Genomic DNA, 20,513 nt, shown 5'->3' with positions numbered 1-20,513 from the left:
TGAGAAACGACGACTCAACTGAACCACAGCCGCCCCATGACAAAGTGCACAGATTACTACAGAACAAGAAGGAATTATCTGGCAGAGTAGTGGATTGAAGACCAGGCTTTATATTGTCAGGTTGATGAGCAGCAAAGTGCTGCAGTGTAAACAACAGGATGTAATGTGAAAATATATCCAATAGTGACTTTAATGATTATTATACCGATAAAGTAATCCTTAAAATTATATTGAAACAACTTGTATTATCTAAATTAAACTTTTCCAAAGTATATAGTACAACCAAGAGGAGTTGATTCACGTGTGCTTTGAGTGTGGTGGCACTAGAACATGTAATAGTGCAGTTATTCTTTATTATTTTGTTACCAAATGTAACTTTGAAGAAATCCCTAAAATCCCATGAAAGCATAGTTTTCCAATCTAATTGTTATATAAACAAGAGATGTCATGTGTGATGCGGGTTTGGGTGACACGATGATGTATAAACGTATTATCGTCAAGCATTTTACTTGAGGTCTCAACTAGTTTGTGTATAGCTTGTAGTTTAAACACCAGGTCTTTGTCAAAGCAATGTTCAGCTGATGAGTTAATCTGTAAATATCTTTCCAATTTCACTGAAGTGACGTTTTTTAGGTTAATGTTCAGCATTATAAAAACTGTATAGACAAAGACATTTCAGGATAGAGAAATGACTTAATGTATTGAAAGTAAAACAACTTTTTTTCTTTTCTCTGATTTTATTGATGGGAAAATTCCTCTTTCACAAGAAAATATCCAGGGGCTCCAATCAAAATTTAGATCCAAATGAAGTTTTAACTTCTCCAATAAATGTGTTATTTATGTCTCTCCATGTGCTGTATTTAATTAGTAATCTTTATTTATTAGAGCGATTCTAAACTCTACGCAAATAAATCAAATATGAGGGAAAAAACTGGGAAATTCTTTCCTATTTCAATAAGTTGTTCTATTGGTTTGAGTGTTTTTATAGCTTTTTCATTATTTATACTGTCTCCCACTTATCAGTCACATTATCATTATAATATATTTCTATCATTTAATTAATTAAATATTTTATGTGACCTCAGTTTCAGAAAAAACAACCAAAAAAACCCATTGCAACACAAATCAAAACAATTTGAATTATAATCCCTTATATTTATAAGCCCGCAAGTCATGATTATTAGAATTATATTGTACTTAATGTTACCTTGTTTTTTTTTTTTTCGTATACTCCACAGTAACTACTTCATTATCAGTCCACAGCCTCCAGCATGTTCTGCAGGCTGCATTTACCATGAATGCCCTTAAGGTGGCGCCTGAGATCCAGTTTATGAGCACAGTGCACACCACAGCAGTGACATTTAAGGGGCTTATTTCCTGTGTGCAGGTTGAAGTGGTCTTGCAGCGTGGCCTTCTGGGAAAACGTCTTGTGGCACAGCGGGCACCTGAAAGGCTTGACACCGGTGTGGACCTGTATGTGTCGGGTCAGGTTGCTCTTCTGGGAAAATACTTTCCTACAGACCAAACACAGGTACTGTCTGTGTTCCTTCAGGTGGCCTACATAGCTCTCCAGGTGCTGGAAGACTCTATCACACCTCCTGCACAAGTAGGGCCTTTGGACCAATGGGTTGTCTGAATCCTGTGTCAGATCTAAGTCTGCCATATCTCTACATTCTTGTGGTTTAGCTACAAGCAACAATGTTTCTTCTTCTCTTTTGTCCTCTTCTTCTTCTTCTTCTTTTCTATCTTGTTTCCTAGTATTGTTCAACAATTCCTCAAGTTGAGAAGAACTTTCTGGCTTGTTTGTTTGATCAGGTGTGATTTTTCCAGCTTCCTCCAACTCCAGGGTGTCCAGACAACATGATGCACCTTCAAAAAACTCTTCATTGTCTACATTTGCTCTCTTGTCACCTCTGACCTCACACAGTTCTTCAATCGCTGCCTTTTTTCCTCGGCTGACCCTCAACTTAAGCTGAATCACAGCTGCTCCACATTCCTCGGTGCTGGCTTCCTGGTTGCTAGTGCTGGCCTGGGCTGCATCCCTTTCCTCCTTAGCTTTAAAGTGAGTTCCTGAGTGGCTGCTGTCTTGCTGCTGGATTTCCCTCTCCCTTTCTGAGTGTCCATCCAGTTTCAAGAATGCTAGGGTGGGATCGAGGTAAGTGGAAATGGCCTGGGCACACTTCTCCACCACCTGGGTCATCTGGAGCATACTCGCTGCAGTCAGGAAGCTCACCAGCTCTCTCAGGGGGACCTGAAGTTTGAAACAACACACATTTCAAGAACTAAACGTTCACAATTAGGAAATGTACACAAAAACAAAGCTGCAATCACTGAGCAAAGTACTCTCAGTCATCTTTAACTTCCATATCACATAACACCCACTCTTGTTGTAGCAACAGTTTGTTTGTTCCTCAATTCTGTTTTGGTAATGTTACTCTTGATATTTGTCCTTTAACCTGCCTTATAATAACAAGAACCTGTCTGATAATTATCGTAAACCTTTACAGTCATTAAATCTTAAGTGAAAGTACAGTGCAACAGGAAACCTGCTTTAAAACACCAACCAGCTGTATTCATTTTAGCGTTATGGCGTTTACCTGGATGTTCTGCTATGTATCACAGTAAAGATGTTGGAGAGCAGAATTATATTGTACCTTTAAGAGCCCAGTGTAACACGACAGCAGAAGCCTCCACCCAACCTCCACACTGGAAACTACACCCACACTCAGCTCAGCCTGACCCTCGTGCAGGAGAAACTGGTCCCGCAAGAAGTCTGAGGACGCCGCAAGGACCACTCTGTGACCGTGGAAATAACGGGGCTGGGCGATGGCTCCTGGTGGACCTGAGAGGAGGAGTGTGACGTCACAGAAGTGTTGCGCCTCTCTCAGCCCGTTTATTTTGCTGAGGATGGAGTCAGTGTGGGCGGGGAAACGAAACAGTAGAGTGTCTGGGCAGCTTGACATGATGGTCCGTCTGCAGGTTTAAGAGAATATTTGGTGCATTGGGAATAGAAATTCAAACCATTTGCAAGAAGCCGTCCCTTCAAAGAGGCTTTGGGTCTTTCAGATTTGATAGAGTGAATACAATATTGAAATTAAAAGTTTTGGCACTCAATGTCAAACTGCATACTTGCAGGGGTGTTTTCAGGGGGTGACAAGTTGCCCCAACTAGAAATCTGATTGTCCAATCCCAGATGTCAACTAATAATGCTAGACAGTGATTGGCTAGCACTCTTGTGAGAGGCGGGACTAAAATGTACTGGGCTGTAATGCATAACTTACTGCTGGAAGATATGATTATTCAATAAAAAATAGCTTTTTTCTACTTCTACTTAATTTCACCCCTTCATAAGTCTGTTTCCCAGTTCTGCAGTAAAAAAAAAAAAATGTGGACACACCCCTGCATGTTTGAGGCCTACAGATCTATAGTCAAATCACAAGGCCATCCATCAACATTACTTTGAAATGGTTCAGCATATTTAAAAATGTGGCTTATTCTATGGAGAGAATTTAGCTCAAGCCTTACCTTTTACTGCAGCCTCACCCTGGGATGATGGATCCGGCAGATGAAAAAAAAGAACGCTTTTCTTAGTTAAAATCCACAATTAGCTCAGCGAGAACATTGAGTCTCTGATTATTGATAGAAAAAGAAGTAGAAAACGGGCTCCACATTCAGGGGGACGATTTGTATCTTTCAGATGTTGAGCATCAGTCATCTGGCTTCCTCCTGCTGTTTGCTGAGCATCTTAGAAAGCAACGTGTGGATGCAGTGCAGATGCACAAAAACAATTAACCTTTTCATTACCTTCTTCTTAAAGGGGAACTGATAAATAAAGGAAACGTGTCTTGTTTTTTTGTCATACCAATTAAACAAATCACATCAACTTCTCGTATTGCCTACCATATACTGTTTATTTTTTATTTGTGTGTACTGTTCTACTGCAGACTATTCTTTCAGTGCAATAAATAGAATTAAACTGGCTCACTTTGATTGTTTACATAACAGTTGTTTTTAATCCCCTAAAAGGCTCTCTGTGTGGAAGTATGTAGCCTGGGAATCCTTGGGACTTTTTTAACCCTTGTGGTATTCATATTTTTGTTACCAAGCCAGTGTTTGTGGGTCCAGTGGACCCGCTGCACTTTGGGGTTTTTAATTCAACACATTCAAACAATTTTATGTTGAAATACTCAACAGATGTTTACTTCATCCCAATTACAAGCAATATAAACAGCATATATGGTTCATATTTGCCCTTTACCTTTGTTAGATCACATTTATGAATTAAAAACAGACTGCATGCTTGTAGTGAAATACTTCCTTCCTAGAAACACCTTCTTTGCAAAATGTTCATTTAGAAGTGTCTGGTGTGCAAAAATCTATAGAAAAAAATATATTTTAGATTCTGTAATAAACAAGCAAAAATTCCATCACTTCTTTTTTTTTTGATGTGATGGGAATTCTTGTAAACCAATGAATATTGTGGATTGTGACTACATCAAGGTTCTTCTGCTTTGTGTGTGATTTCTCTGTGGGCCTAGACGCCTTTCTCACACTGCATTTTAATTGAAGAACTAAAGTAAAAACTTCAAGCCACCCAAATATGCAATGAGTGTGGTTTTAACATGGAAATGAGACAAAGATTGTTGTTTCACGGGATCCCCGAAGTTTGATCACCTTTTCTGTTCTTAAGGATCGATCCAAACGTTTTGTGTTTTTTCCTTTCAACCAAAATAGCTTTTCTCCCAGAGGAGAGTTGATGACTTTTATGGACATCATAAACCTAATGATGAAAAGATAAGATGTTTTTTCTAACTCTTTCAGACTAAATGTTGTCACAGGTAAAGAGCAAAAGGACCATGTCAAAAGACAGCCATACATCCGTCTGTTTTATTTATTGCATTTAAGTATAAACGTAATTTCTGTCGATCTCATCAGTATTTAATCCGTTTTGGAGCATCCATTACTTTACATAAACCATTGAGCTAAAGAATAAAGTATAGGCTATGAGGAAATATAACTTAAGAGTAAGCAAATGCAGAAATGGACAACAGCAGAAAGCTAAGATTTTGGAGAAAACGTTTTTTTTCCAATTCTTCTAGTCCAGCCCAGTCCTATATGGTTCAGGCATGTGATGCTGGTTAAACTATTGCCAGTCACACCACCTATAATCACATTAATCTATAATCAAGAACATCTGTGTTCAGTCCCGATGTGCAGTATGTCCCAATTTTTGTTGTTCAACCCCTATATAATAGCTGCACTTGATAGTAAGTGCTTTTAGAAATCAAATGTGAGAGAAAGAAGACATCAACCATCAAAAACTAACATGTGACAAAGTTATATTTATCTATTTTTGCTTAGTTACAAATCGTATCTTTTCTTTCAGTAAATCACCTATATCTTTATTGATCAAATTCTCAACTGCACTACAAACGCGCCCCTTTCAATACTACGAAACAACATCTGCATGACTGCAAACAAACATCTGCTTGTTTAAACTTTAGCACCTGAGGTAACTCACAAATGATTAGAGTTAGGGTTCTCTCTCTGTCACAATACAGGAGAAATGTGCAAAGTTTGGTCAATAATGAAGAAGAAGAAGAAATTCTCAAGGCAGAAGAGCTCTGTTGGGGGTTCCTTTTTTTCTTCACATGCATTCAGGTATCATGTTGATTATCATTCTTAAACTGCAATGTAACTGAGAACTAGTTATATAATGTGTTTTTGTTTCTTGTCAATTTCATCAGTTTTCTCCTTGCCTGCCTCTGACAGTTAGATTAAACAACTTGATCCCTTAATTTGGAGGGTTAGGGCTATGCTGACACTCTGTCATGAACTTATTAAAAGCTTTCAAACATTCAGATTCAAAGGCATCATCACATTAAATGAAATACAGAGAAACCTCCAGCAAAGCGAACCACTTTCATACTTGCAGAAAACGCCTAAACAGAAACATTTTTCCCATTGGACTTCACCCAGAGTTTCTCCTGCCAGCCCCCTAATATGTTTTCAACAACAAGTCCAAGTGAGCCGAGCCAAGGCCGAAACCTACTGCTCTCCTCATTTGGTGTCCTCCCGGCTGAGAGACTTCCCTCTATGCATGTCTTAGTTCCAAATGACCTTACCAGAGCACGAGTGTCACTGCCTGTTGCAGGTGTATTTTGGCTTCACTTGTGTACAAGGAAGAAGACAGAGGCATGCTGTCCATATTAATATATAGGCCTACAGTTGATGGTTGCAAAATATAGTGCAATAAGTTGTTCAACTTCTTTGAACAGACTGATAACCAACGATATGGCACTTATGGGTGGCCAATCAGGAATGTGGTGGGTGGATCATGCCGCCCTCTGGAAATGCTCCTGCTTGTTTAGCCCACACTTAGGCTACTGTAGAAAGCCACAATTCTATTCATAAATTCATGTTTTAATTGATATGATTACGGATACCAGCCGCCATAAAACCTAATGAAGAAGAAGGAGAGGATAGGCTATGTAGGCTACTGCATGATAAATAGAATCACTTGTGGCTTAATTTTGATAGTAGGCCTAGCCAATCAAAGTTTTACATTATGCAGGTTATTACATTTTTTTGTTGTTGCCTAAAAGCAAAATCATATTCTACCTTTATTCACCGCGAACTGATAAAATAAATAGCCTATTGTAAAGTAAAAGCAACATTTAAAAAAAAAAAAAGCAAAATAATAAAAAAAATGTAGTGGTCTTATTTGGTGGCTAAATGTTAGATTTCAGCACAGTGTGGTCAGGGTCTATGATTCTGTTGGGAGCAATCTCATAAATGAAGAAGGGGATTCCACTATCATTTATTATCTATTATTTATTACTACTGTAAAAAAAAAAAAAAACCTCAATCCTAAGGTAACGGTTCAGAGAGGAAGCCCCCTGCTCTCCTGCTCCTCCCCCAACATCATCATCACAGAGAGTGAAATCATCGGCTCACATGAGGAAACCTTTAAACTGAGGAGGAAACACGGCGGCGGAAAGCTACAGAAATTGCGTTTTTTTTTTTTTTTTTTCATTTAAACCAAAACGGCATGTCAGGCACAGAATAGAAAGAGTTCGTCTGGAGTTTTAGCAAGATGTTAGAGGGATAGACTTTCAGAAAATATGTCCGAACTGACGGGGGGAGGTGGTGGTGGTGGGGGAAATAATGGAGCAACAACGGAACTTACATTGACAGCTAACGTGAATGTAAAGTCTCTGGCTTAGCTCGCTAACGACGAGCTGTGTTTGAAGTTCAGGGACCGACCGAGCGACCGAGCTGTGTTGGAACAGAAGCAGCCCCCGCACCTCACAGGGCAACAGGCAGAGCAAACTGAGTGAGTGAGTTTGTGTGTGTGTGTGTGTGTGTTTTTGTTTCGTTTGAGAAGTTACTATTAGATTAACCTTACGCCAAAGGTAAAACAGCTGGTATGTACCCCGAGACAGACCTGCTATACTTACAACTTCAGAAGTAAGCATAAAAACATTGTTGTTTATCTGGCTAAAATGTTGCGTTAAAGGGTTTAACAAGACAGAAGCAGGGAGTAATACTTAAGTTGTCCTTTAGAAGTGTAATAGCCTTTTAATCTAATCATTTGACAGGTGCCATATTTCTCTGTAGGTTTATACAAGTCTATCAGTCATACTAGACATAGGCCAGAAACTATTGTTAGGACGACCTGAATTCAACAGATGTGTAGTAGTTGGGAGTTATAAAATGGTAAAAAAAAAAAAAAAAATACCTGTTATAAAATGGTTTTATGACAGCCAATATAAGAATTGAATCGATCAATCAGTCAATCAATCACCACTTTTGGTGACGTTGGCCTTGTGTTTCTTGTCTTCTGTGTGCTCCTGTTGCAACACAAATTTCCCCTTGTGGGATAGTGGTAAAGAATCTGAATCTGAATCTGAATCCGAAACTTAAGCTAAAGCCTTCTGGAGTTATTTGTCATTTCTTTATTGAAATCAAACAACATATAAGAGAGACACAGTTCTGCATTTCTATATTCAACACAGTGCTATTTGTCGTGTGTCAAAAGCCACAGAAAGTCAGTGTACAGGCAAGGTCTATTTATCAGCAACTAAATCCAAACATTTTCTTAAAAGTGTTGTTTGAAAAAATGTAAGACTTTCTATCGGGTTTAATGAGGTATACACACACAGTACTGTAAACAGATGAGGGACTGTGTATTGAATTTGATAATAGTGCTTCTGCATGTTTTAATAACCGTAATCTGCTTAACTTTCTCTCTCAACTGTCAAGTCTTTTTTTTCCAGTTTAAGCTTCATAACGTATTCTTATTTTTAGTCAGGGAGGAGTGTTGTTTTTAATGTTTACGTCAGAGTTCTCAAACTGACTGTAAGCCATGTTCAAGGAATGACTGTGTCAAGGAAGCAGATACAGTAGTAACACTACTTTTGTCATAAGCAGACACACTTTGATAATTTGTCAAATGCAAATTGTGGTCGGATGGAAATGGTGGATTGTTGCATAAAATGTAATTGTGTTTCAAAAATTAAACATATGAAATCCTTATTGGTTTAAATCTTAGTGTAGGCATGTATTGAGTCATTAAGCTACTTCTGAAAATATGTACAGACAGACAGTTGAGCAATTTGGTTTAGCTCTTTACTGGAAGAGCAAATCATTGACATACATGTATGGCCTAAGTACATCATTCTTGCATCAGGGGTTATGTGTTAGATTCTGCAAAGATTTATCCAGGTCAGATACAAAGAACTGCACTTTCAGCAGATGTATGACTTGGCTAGTTCACAATGGAACAAAAACAGACAGCAGAGCTGCAGCTTCTTGCTTTGCTATGTTACTGCTACTTAGTGCCAGAATAATGTTCAGAGCAATTGTAGGAGTAGATGAATATCTCACAAAGTTTTGTGAAGAGAAGAGCCAGCAGTGCTTAGCAACATTCATATTAGACCACCCAAACTGTGCAGGAGGGAAAGGAGAAGTCTTTACCTTCTCACTTGCATTGCATTAATCTGTGGTGTATTGCAAACATTTATTTGGTTTGTTTTGCATTAAGTAATGTTGACTGGTCATTTTCAAACGTCACCGTGGCGTGGAGCCTGCCTCTGTTGGCTGCAGTCCCATATTTTTTTTTGGAGAAATTTGCTGTGTGGTGCAATGTAAAGCTGAAGTTAGCAAACACAAACACAAAATGCAGCTAAGAAGGTAACCGCTACAGGCTGTGAGCAAAGTAGGTTAAGCAACTAAGTAGTGATCTGTGTGTAGTGAAGTAACTGATCTGCCTGCTGTATCCACTTTTTAGATTACCAGACCAACCAATCATGAAACCATTTCACAAAGTAAGTTCACTGCATAGTTACATTTGACTCTTTTAGGGAAGTAGAATCACACTGAAATGACTGGTGTTGTTTCTGTGTTGTGGGAAGTGGGTGAGCAGACATGCCAAAGAGATATAGACAAAGGATTACAATCAACAATCAAACCTTGATTTTGGTTCACTTTCCCAGGCTTTCCAGGCCCTTTCTTAATTTGATAGATTTATTTTCTTTTGCATTTAAGAGAAGATATAAGGAAGGCTTTTGAAAAAGATTACTGAGGTATCTTTCAAACAGACAGAAGGAGATTTCTAAAGGTGTGTTCAAACCTACATGAATCTACATGAATGATGCAGTTAAAAATACATGACTTTGCATCACTAATGGGGATCTGACCTACATTTTTTAATACTGTAAAGACTTTTGGCTTGTAGTCTTGCAAACAGTCCCTATAAGCATAAATTGTAGAGATGCACCGATACCACTTTTTTGCAAAGTACAAGTACTTACATTTTGGTACTCACTGATACCGAGTACCGTTACGATTACTTAATGCCCTGATCCGCGTCTGTTTCTTTGGTCAAAAGTCTCTGAAGCACGGTCACAGCAGGAATTACATCTGATGCTAAAGCATTGGACGAGCTCACTTTTCGGGTTAACTCCTCAAACGGAGCCAAAACAGACAAAGTTTTTTCCAGAAGTGTTGTCGGGGGAGTTCATATTCGGAGCCAAATATTCCCAGAGCCCGCTTCTGCTCGGTGAGAGACTGTAGCATGTAGTACGTGCTATTCCAGCGCGTCTGCACGTCTTGTTGGAGTCTTCTTACGGGCTGGCTGAGCTGCAGCTGAATGTCTTCCAGGCGGGAGTAGGCTAATGCCGAGTGCTTAAAACGTCCAACAATTTTACGTCTGACTGACACCGCGTCAGCTACACTCCTCTGAGCCAAAAGTCCTTCGTTAACAGCTAGCTGTAGCGTGTGAGCCACGCACGGAAGGCTGGGGAGTGCAAAGTTTGCAGTCTGCTCTTCTTCTGGCGTCATCGTTTACGCTGAAATATCTCCACACCGCTGACATCTCGCTTCTGTCACTGTCACTGTTTTTAACCACTTCACAGCTTCTGTTTGATCTGCTTAATACACTGAAACTTCAACTCATTGGAATCATTTAGAAAAATGCTCTTGAAAAACAATCTAGAGATCCATCAGATCAAAGGGAGTCTGACCTATCTAACAGGACATGAAAGTGGGTACTGGTCAACTTCATATACCTCACAGTCAGTTGCACAGTAATAGTATGAACCCAGACATGACTGCGTTTGGTCTGCTGACAAATCTAAAAGGTCAAATTACAGGTTGTGTTTTGCCAAGGTGAATAAACACAAAATCTTGAGAGTAGACTGAAATTTGTTTGTTTTTCTGAACACACAGAAAGGCATTCATTACAGACAGCACATTTTATTTGTAAAAAGATGTATGACACCGACTCAAATCAAGCAAGGATACTATTGTGAAAACCTCTCGGCTCTACTGGAAATGTTACACAAAACTTTGACACAAGACTTTCTGAAGTCTCCTTTCAGTCCATTGTGACCGGAGGTAACAAACAAACAATTTGGCCCATAGCCCAGTCATTCATACAACCCTCTCGTCTCTCTCTCACCAGTGGTTGTTTCAGAAGGCATGAATAATGGTCAATAGCTTTTCCATATATCAAAGTTTTTACATCTTTGCCAGAACTGTTGTTCTATGTCGTGCTCACACGTAATGATTGTGAGAGAGTTTAATTCACACACCAAAGAGTATTCTTCTTCGTTGTGAACAAAATATTTGGATTTAAAATTAAATTGTCCATCCTTGTCTGAATCATGTGATACTTGTTGTATGTCCACTGGCCGCTCAAGACTTTGTCATTTTGGGGGAATTTCTGTTTGTTTGCTAACCAGCTTTGGCTCAGTTAAGACCTGTTGATATTATTGGCATGCTTGAGGTGAAACCACTGTGATATTTGACATGTTTACAGTACGACTTCATCTCTTGAGTCTTTATTAATTGAAGTCCCTTAAGAAAGCATTGCCAGCAGGTTTCTATAAGTTGGAGTGTACTTGAATGTGCCTTTCTCGGTTCGCTCAACTGGATAGTGGACTTGTAAAGAGTTTCTCTTTGCCAAACTGCTCCATCAAGTTCTATCAAGTGTAACAGTAATAGGTTTCTCTGCAGAAAGATGCTGCCATTAGCAGGCTCAATCTTAGTTTCTGCCGATGTGTTGAGTTGGTCTCTTCCTCTTAAAGCTGGTCTATCAGATTGAGCCCCCTTTCTGCTACTCAGTCAGATCGCTACATAGTTGTCTTAGGTCTCTTAGTATTTCTTAGCTATAAATCTATTTTAAAGACTTTTTACATGTTGTTTAGTTTGGATGAGTTATTAATCAAATCTTATCTTGAATAATGGTTTAACATCAAATACAGAGGGCCAGAGGGCTCTCAATCAAAACAATAACAAAAGAGGATATCGAGGCCCGCTGGGAATCATGGGAGTGATTCTCTCTGCTACTTCCCCCGACCCTCCGTGTTGACCGTAGTCAATACTAACGGGCGAAACCCAACTGAGAAAGAGAATATGTTTACCAACTTGTTATCCAAGTATCATTCACGTTTTTATCACAGCAGGACATACAGCAACAGTATGGCAGCTTTCAGAATCAGCTCCCGCTTCCTAATGCAGCGGTCTTTGACGTAACATCCGGTTTCCTTGGCAAGGATAAACATTTTGTGCGTGTCATGGCGGCTCATCATGGGCGATGCTGCGATAAGACACGTCCCGTTACAATATAATTACTGATTTCTTAGGCTTTGATAACTGTTGGAAATATTTGAGATAATGTAAGTACTCGTAAAATTCGACATATTCTACCTTTAAATCCCTACTTAACACATTTTCCCAGCATGTTTTGTCTGAAAAACAGTCTAAAACCCTAAAGTGGGTTTTGACATGCCTTTTTGTATAATGGCACATATTTTTACTTGTTGAAGTACCACTTGAAAAGAAAAATCCCACCTTTGTCCTTGACAAAGGTTCAGAGGGACTCCAACATTTCTTTCTAATAAATTGGTGATACTTAGCAAGAGGGGGTGCAGGATCTTTTCTTTCCATTTGATAGATTGTCATCCTAAGCACCTACCTCATGAGATAGTTGGATGTGCAAACCCCTCCTTAAAATACTAGTTGAAGTAAGAAAGAAAAGAATGAGGTAAAGGGTCTGTTATTATGAGAAATCACAATTAATTTAGTATTAACACCTGTGCTTTTCCAACTTTTATATCTAAAGGAAAATAAGCTTTATTATGAATTCACAAGTCACTTTCTAATAAAATAAAGCATTTGATTGACATTACTCATTGGTAGGTCCATCTGTGAGTTTTGTTTTATGACTAAGAATATTGTGACCTTGGCTTCGACAAGCTAGGACTTTTCAGCATAGTCAGTAATTGTAAATTACATTTTGTTTTTAATACAATTGGGGACTTTTGTTTGTGCATTAACACACTTTTGGTGCCGCTATGGAGTGGACTGTTGCCAAACTAGATTTCATATTTTATGACATGAAATTAAAATGAACTTCTATTGCCTTACATGCAACTTGGTCGAAGACATTGAGTTGAATGGCCAGTGCAACATGTCTGGAGGCTTATTAAAGAAGTTGTTCAAGTGCCCAGCTTTGGAGCAAAACAGCCGTGAAAGGAAAAATGTGTCCAAGCTGATAGCTTTGACCTCAACTAGCAGTGAGTTTCAGATAAGACACTGTAAGGAACTGGTCAGGGTCTCTGCCTGTCTGCTACCTGATAAACATTTTGGGTGTGCAAACACACTGAATGAAAGTAAGTAAGCATTGTTTTATTAATTCTTAAACATGTGTCAACTTTCCAATTTTATATCACAGGTCTCCCAATATGTTGCATCAATAACTCTCTTCGTGCTGAGGACTTTTAATCCAATGCGGCACATTTTTTTCCTTATTTTCTACCTCTAAGTTGCACATATTTCTGTGTTGTCTCCTACATAGAATAAGATACTCTACCATTCCAACAGTTAACATTTGCATAAAATTTGCTTGCCTAAATTTTAAACTGGTTATGTGTGTTGAAATTCAATTCAGCATTAATCTGATTGCAACAGGCAAATCCACATGTGGGCCCAGTTGGCATAAAATAAGCTTGGTTGACCACCACCAAGTTAAAGCTGTACCATATTATTTAGAGCTGGGAGGCTACATACAGCCAATTAAACAAAACTGATGAAGAGCCATTGTTTTACTTTATTTTCTTAAATGTGCAAACAGGACACACCTTGATCTTTGATCTTTGATCAAGTGATGCTGAATGCATTTGAATGCATTTATTGAATAGAACTTTACTTTCATGTAAATTTCCAAGAGTCACATAGCGTGCTGAGCTGCTGTCAGGAACATAAATTTAGAACATAACAGTGCTTCAAACAGTACTGGTTTATCATCACATAAAATAACAAGCCACAGTGTGAAATTGTCATTTTTATTGATTGTGAGGCCTTTTTAAATCAAACATGCTAATTTCAATGGTATCCTTTAAGGATCTATATCGGGACCACTTCTATTATTTGTAATTTTATAATTCCTTTTTACTGATTGCTGTATGCCTTTTTCTATACTCATGATACCACCTTGTATGGCACTAGCGCCATTGCAAATCAGATAAATAACAGATGACAGACTGCTTTCGGTGACTTACCTTCAACACCCTTAGGTCCTGATTTACTAAAGGTTTGCGTGTGTTAAAACGTGTGTAAACCTGATACCACCCATAAACCAGAGGCCATGAATGTTAGGTTTTGTTTGGCTATAAATAGGCCACAATATAGGTTTAATCATGGTGTTTCTCTTCATTAACAATTATTGTTAAATGCAGGCCATTTATTTTTCTGTCATTTAAAACATTAACACTAGTGGGGAAAAACACGATATTTACGCCTCCTTTTATTCTTCCTATGTCTCCTCCTAACAACAATAACAATAGCATGTCGTGCGTAACGCTGGTCTCCTGGATTAGCACCTTCCTCTCAAATGAAGGTAAATCAGTTGGTAAATCACAATGCGTTCACTAAATTAACTTTGAATTTTCTCCTCCTAGTAATTTACACGCTAGGGCAGAAACACCCCATATTGCATATTAATTAAGGCGAACTTACTACAGTCATGACCAAAAGAATGCCCTGAAGTTACACAACCTAACAGTGAGAGGCTCACACAATCCTACACTTGAGGTCCCTTCTGTTGAATAGCTATTAAAGGGTGGTGTGATCAGCTGATTAGAGTTCAACTAAAAATGGGAGCTTGACAGTATGACTACAAACACCATCAACAACAGGATGCACAAATTTTACAGAGAGAAATGAGTCAAACAATTGATAGATTGTAGGCAGTGACAAACAAAACTGCCCTCTAAAAACAACAACTAAAAGACTTGCTATTTGCATTTCCAACTAACAAATAATGTTATAAATCATGAAATTACCTTTAGTTGAAGTAATTTCAACCAGGTTATGAAAAAACAGAACTGACCAGATGATTTTAATAGTTTACAATTTGGTAACTGAGTTTTGTGCCATTTCTACTGAACATTTTACATTATTAGATTTTCTAATAATAATGTATATTAAATATTGCTTTTTAGCACTTGATATTGTCCAGCTAAAGTTGAAGGAAATTTTATCAGTGTTGAATTGCACAAAGTATTGGAGGTATTCAAATGTTGTCTTAAAGATGGCATCAGACTAAAGTTTGAAGGTCATCAAAGTCATTGTAATTCATTTTTCAGGGGACAAGAATATGTGTACCAAAGTATATGGCAATCCATAGAGTAGTATTTGGCATGCAAAACGATGCCTATCTGCTGCTGATACTACAAGAGGAAAAGTCTGGGGTTTGCAAAAGTCAGGAGGATTCATCCTGAGGACACTATGAATATCACTGCCAAAATTCATGCCAATCCATGCTGTTCAAATTTAACAATGTGGATCAGAGTGCTGGACTGACAGAGCACCATAGCATGCTAGCTTATAAAGTTCCTCAAATATTACTTCACTGATGTACTTCCATGTTTCGACAAAAGGAAAAACAATATTATAATATCAGAGCTGTTTTGTCCCTTACAGTGGAGCCAAATGCATGAATTTGTCAATCTTCTTCTAAACAAATTTTCATTAGTATGAAGTGTCATCAAATGTTATAGCAACAAATAGGGATGTAACGATTCACTCAACTCACGATATGATTTGCGATAATGGGTTCACGATATGGTTCTCTCACGGTTTATTTTACAAAATGAGACTGTTGACAAATTAGGACTGAAAAAGATTCCTTTAGGGGTTGCAAACTCACTTGTCAGTGTGGTTTGGCCTTTTAATGTTTTTTTTTTTCTCATCAAGGGAGGTGATTGGACCTTCTCATTGTGGTGTTGATTAAATGCTGCATCATGTTGGTTGTGCTATTTGTGTAGTTCCCTGTCTTCTTGCAATATCTGCACACAGTTTTTGTCTAGTCTGTTATCTTCTCACCTCTTTCATTTTCCGTCTTGGGGAAGCCAAAATGCTTCCACACCTCTGATTTAAAAGACGGTGGTGCGTCCTCAATTTCAAAATCTTGCTCTGGAGCTGCCAACTGCCTCTGCTCTACAGCTGCTGAGGCTCACCATATTATTGTGATTCATTTTTCAGAGTACCGATGTGAATCTTGACAACTTTGAATTGATTTATCACAATTTTACGATGAATCTTTACATCCCGAGCAACAAATGTTCAATGAATAAAAAAGAGAAAGTCCATTTCCGAACATGTAGATTGGGGACAAGACAAAGACAGTCTGTATTTGTAACTTTACCACACTGCAGTCTTTATAGCTTCAGTTATTTTGTGTTCTATTGAACCATAAACATAATTGATGATAAGTGAAGCTCATTTTGTGTGAGAGAGATTAGAGAGCATATCAGGCATGTGAATAAGTCACTGTCCCGAATGTTTGTGGTACCCCAAAATGTACTGGTTTCATGCAATTATCATACTTCTTGTTGATAGATGCAAGTTTGTAAAAGTGCAGTGGAAAATTAGAGTAAATGGACAAGCCATGCATTCCTTTTTTCTGCAGGCTTTACTCTTGGCCTTCTCTGCGTAAAATGTAAAGAACAGAATTCTATCAAGACCAGTGCTGCTTCAGATTAGATACACACAGTGCTGACACACACGCCTTTAAAATTATTTACAGTTTTCCTCTTCCCATTCAAACCCTTTTCCTGTATTTTTGTGCTGGAAATTTTACTAAAGATAATAGAGCTGGTATCTCAGTGTCGAGAGGATCAAGACATACAGTATAATCAAGAAATAATAGAAAAAGGTATAAGGAGAAGAAAAAAAAATCAATCTTTACATTGATAGTGAAAGGTTTAACCCCAACCTTTTTGAAGCACTAAAATCTAATAAAGGAAAAAGAAAATCTGTGACGGATGTTTTTGTAATCCTGTGTAATCCTTTTCTGACATTAAAAGGATTAAATGTCTGTTTCCTGCAGGCTTTTTTTTTAATCAAGGGCCTGTCTTTGACAATATTTACAAATTTCCCCCTCTGTATTCAACCCCTACTTTTGCATTTAAAAGCTGCAAGATTTGTAGCTGTTTGAAAATCTTTCCGCTATCTCCGACAGGAATTAATATCAATACTAGTTAAATAATCATAATAAATTGTTGTTGTACAGAAATAAATCTGTAATAAAGAGACTGACTCGAACTAGTTCAACCAAATAACACCATCTTTAACTTTGCATGAATATTTTTGTGCAAGTTTGTAAGCGCTGGTTACCAGTTGATGCCTTTAAACAGTCACATTCCTCACAGGATGAACGGAAACTTCAGTCCACGTACTTTTCATCCAGCACCATCATGGAGCTCTCTCTTGTACTTTGAAGATTTTTTATTCCGTGATTACAATGTCTGAACTTGTTTACTCATGTTATTGTTTTGTCCCCTTTCAGTTGGATATTGGATCTTAGCATCTCATGGCCTGTATTATGCTGACAGACATGGACCCACCCACCTCCAGTCCAACAGCACATCACAATGGCCAACTTGACCCATTGGCTGGACTCGAGCTCAAGCAGGACAAGGACACCATTTGCCTCACTCTCCACCTGTACTATCAAGGGAAGGGTGGTGAAGGGGATGAGGTCAACAGTTCAGAAGGAGCCCTCACGTTTCCAGCTGGGGAGTATGTAGCAGAGGAACTATGCATCAGTGCGGCGAAAGCATGTGGTGAGTCACAACTAGATTCTCATGTCTGCCCAAACCATAGACTGTAAATATTAATGGACTTAGCCTGAGTGACGTCACTCATCTGCTACTGCTGGGGGCATTGAAGTCCCATCGATGACTGTCACCATGCTGGAAACACTGTCTCAACCTAACTTTCAGTCAACCTAGCGACAGGCTGAGAGCTGGAGCTGAGGCTGGTTTTAATCCTCTTGACTAACCGTTACACCGCGTCTGCCTGTCAATCACGTCAGCTACGTGTCTTATTGCAGGCTATAAACGTGTTTGTTTCCGCTGTAAAAAACGAAAAAAAAAAAACTGCAGTTTTTTGCACTTCTGCATCGGCTTCATTTTTCAGTCTGCTGCTTGGCTAAAACACACAAAACAAAGGACGTTTATGTAACATCAGTTAAATAGGGGCTTTACATGATGCTAAGAAAAGAAACATGCATTTATATATTATTAGAAAACAGTAACAAACCACTGTCAATCTAAATGGGTCAGCAGGCCAGATAAAAATAGTTTTAAAAAGACTCAAACGTAATGCTTCTTTTGACATGTTTTTTCAGTACACACAAACATTTGCAAATAAAACATACTTAGACACTCACGCACTGTGAACACGTAATCACAATCTTGGAAAGTGTCAAGTTAAATAAAATCATTATTCATATATATTGGTTGTTGCAATGATAGTTTTTTGAATAATCCTAATTGCTTTTCATTTTAAAAGCCTGTCTGAAGTAGGGGTCCCCCAATCTCTTGTCAAATGGAAGAAATGATGCATCAAATGCAGACAGTGAAGCAGAAATCCTAGAAGAACGTATTCGATTTTATGTATGGTGCCATTTTTGTCAAGATTGGATAAGAATAAAAGCCTGGGAAGGGCTGAGTTATGTTTTCAACCAACAACATTTTCCAGTTTCCAGTGTCTTAAAAGGACATGATGCACTCAATGTTTAAAACAATCTGTAGATAAAAGAATTCTTCAAATGCAGATGGCACACAGGGGAAAACTTATTTTGTTTTCATAAATCAACCTTTAACATTTTGACTAAAAATAATCAAAATATGTATCTCTCTCCAAACTAAATAAGGAAACATCCTTTGGAGACTTAAAAATGTCGGCCATTTACAGTTTTTGTCAAGGATAAAGGTATAACAGTAGAGGATTAACTGGATCTGAGGTTTGGGATGGGGCGGTACACTGGGGGCCAAGTGTTGGGATGGGACTTAATTATCTTTTAAAAATATTTGAAAGAATACATTTCCCTTAATCTAGGTGTTTATTTATTATTCCATGTTGTTCTTATTTTTTTGTTTCAACTTTAATCTCCACCTTGTGTTCACTCACAAACTACTTAAACCATTTACCTTGCAGAAAGAGCAGGTACATGACAGGAGAGAATGTCCACTAATCATTTGATCATGGAGAGGGCGGTATTGTCTTGGACTGATAAAAAAAAACAAAAAACATGCATTGTTTGCCTGCCCAAATTAAGTCGTTTGAGGAACTTTAGCATTTAACCTTAAAGGCATTTTGTTCTTCTTTTTTCTTGTTTAATTTGTCTCCTATCCTCCTTTATAGAAAAGCTGGGTCTATTTTTGTTACGTTTATTATTATTATTATTTTAAACAGAAGAGGTGTTCAGCCTGGCTTTATGCCCTCTCTTTCCAGCAAATTCAAATCAGGAAGTTGTCAACTGTTGTGTCTGTTTTTCTTCTGGCCTCAGCTCTATCTCTCTCCAGCACACTCTCTTGCTTCAATCCTTTTGAGTCGATAAGCATTATGGAGAAATCCAGAGTTTCATGGCTGTATCTGACTAAATTGACACAATATAAGACACAAAGTAGCTGTCATGCTCTCTGTGTTGTTCTCCGATGTGCGGGCGTCCGTGCGGACTCACGCACGGACTTGCGTGTGAAAACAATTTTTTTTAAATTTATTTATTGCTGTGTCTGATTAAAATGGCTTAAAATAAGCTGTAAAGTCAGTAAAGTAGCTGTCATGTTCTGTGTTTTTCTCTGATGTGCAGACTTTTCTCTCTCTCTCGTCCGCCTGTTTGTAAACTGAGCACGCTTCATAATAACATAAAGCGTGCCTGTGTTGTATTACGACGTTATGTACAAGAGGTAATTGTGCTTAAGCATGGATAGTCCTGTGTAGTGTGACCGTGTGACCGTGGGCCGCGCCGGCCAGTGGGGGAATGGCGCTGCGGGGGGGCAATCGTGCTTGGGTACAGCATGGTATGGATGGCCAGTGACCGCGCCCTTACCTCTTGTACATAAAGTCGTAAGACAGCACATTCATGGCTTTTTGTTTTTATGAAGCAGGTTCACAAACAGGCGGTCTAGAGAAAAAAATAAAAAAAGGGACGTGTCTTTACTTTGAGTCATTTTAGTCAGATACAGCCAGAACACTCTGGATTTCTTCATGATAAAGGCTGTCAACGCTGTTTACCTGCATGCTTGTGCTAGTGCACGAACTGTACCGTGCCGAAGCACACCTATCCGAAGCGTGCCATGGCCAAGGAAGTGTACAGAGCTTGAGCACGGTACGGAGTGATCACACTGGTCAAACAAACTGGACTTTAGTGGTGAAGCGTGCTTAGGCACGGAACAGATGGCCAGTGTGACCGTGCCCTAAGTGACTTGAGTCCCTGTTCCAGAGTCAAACTCTCTGCAGACAGTAAACAATGATTGTTTTCTCTGTTTCTTTACAGGGATTGCTCCAGTGTACTGCAGCTTGTTCAGCCTGATGAGGGAGAGTGACCGAATATGGTTCCCTCCAAATCACATCTTTAAACTGGACCAGCCAGCCAGTGAGAAGCTGCATTTCAGAATCAGGTAGTTTGAGATATTTGAAGTATAATCTTATTTCCT

The 20,513-nt window shown here is 38.6% G+C and overlaps 2 protein-coding genes across 3 annotated transcripts in view; one reads left to right on the top strand and one right to left on the bottom strand.

Annotated features, from left to right (window-relative positions):
• Positions 1-936: 936 nt before the first annotated feature.
• On the bottom strand, positions 937-4,005 carry LOC132992547 (zinc finger and BTB domain-containing protein 12-like). The gene is made up of 2 exons (XM_061061930.1): positions 2,655-4,005; positions 937-2,251 (listed from the first exon to the last, which is right to left on the bottom strand). The coding sequence occupies exons 1-2, from the start codon at positions 2,961-2,963 to the stop codon at positions 1,253-1,255; spliced, it is 1,308 nt and encodes a 435-aa protein (XP_060917913.1). The 5' UTR covers positions 2,964-4,005; the 3' UTR covers positions 937-1,252.
• Positions 4,006-7,006: 3,001 nt separating this feature from the next.
• The window catches only part of jak2a (Janus kinase 2a), a 29,562-nt gene continuing 16,055 nt past the window's right edge, over positions 7,007-20,513 (top strand). Inside the window, exons 1-3 of one of the 2 annotated variants that reach the window (XM_061062186.1) lie at positions 7,007-7,336; positions 17,357-17,633; positions 20,354-20,477. In XM_061062186.1, coding sequence (XP_060918169.1) covers positions 17,381-17,633; positions 20,354-20,477 — 377 coding nt within the window. In that variant the 5' untranslated portion in view covers positions 7,007-7,336; positions 17,357-17,380. Of the gene's footprint in view, positions 7,341-17,356; positions 17,634-20,353; positions 20,478-20,513 lie in introns of both variants that reach the window. The other variant, XM_061062187.1, reaches the window with a different exon arrangement.

The sequence above is a fragment of the Labrus mixtus genome, chromosome 17 (genome assembly GCF_963584025.1).
Source record: "Labrus mixtus chromosome 17, fLabMix1.1, whole genome shotgun sequence".
NCBI classification, from domain to species: domain Eukaryota; kingdom Metazoa; phylum Chordata; class Actinopteri; order Labriformes; family Labridae; genus Labrus; species Labrus mixtus.
Note: the sequence above shows the minus strand (reverse complement) of the source record. Positions and strands in the feature narration are given on the sequence as shown.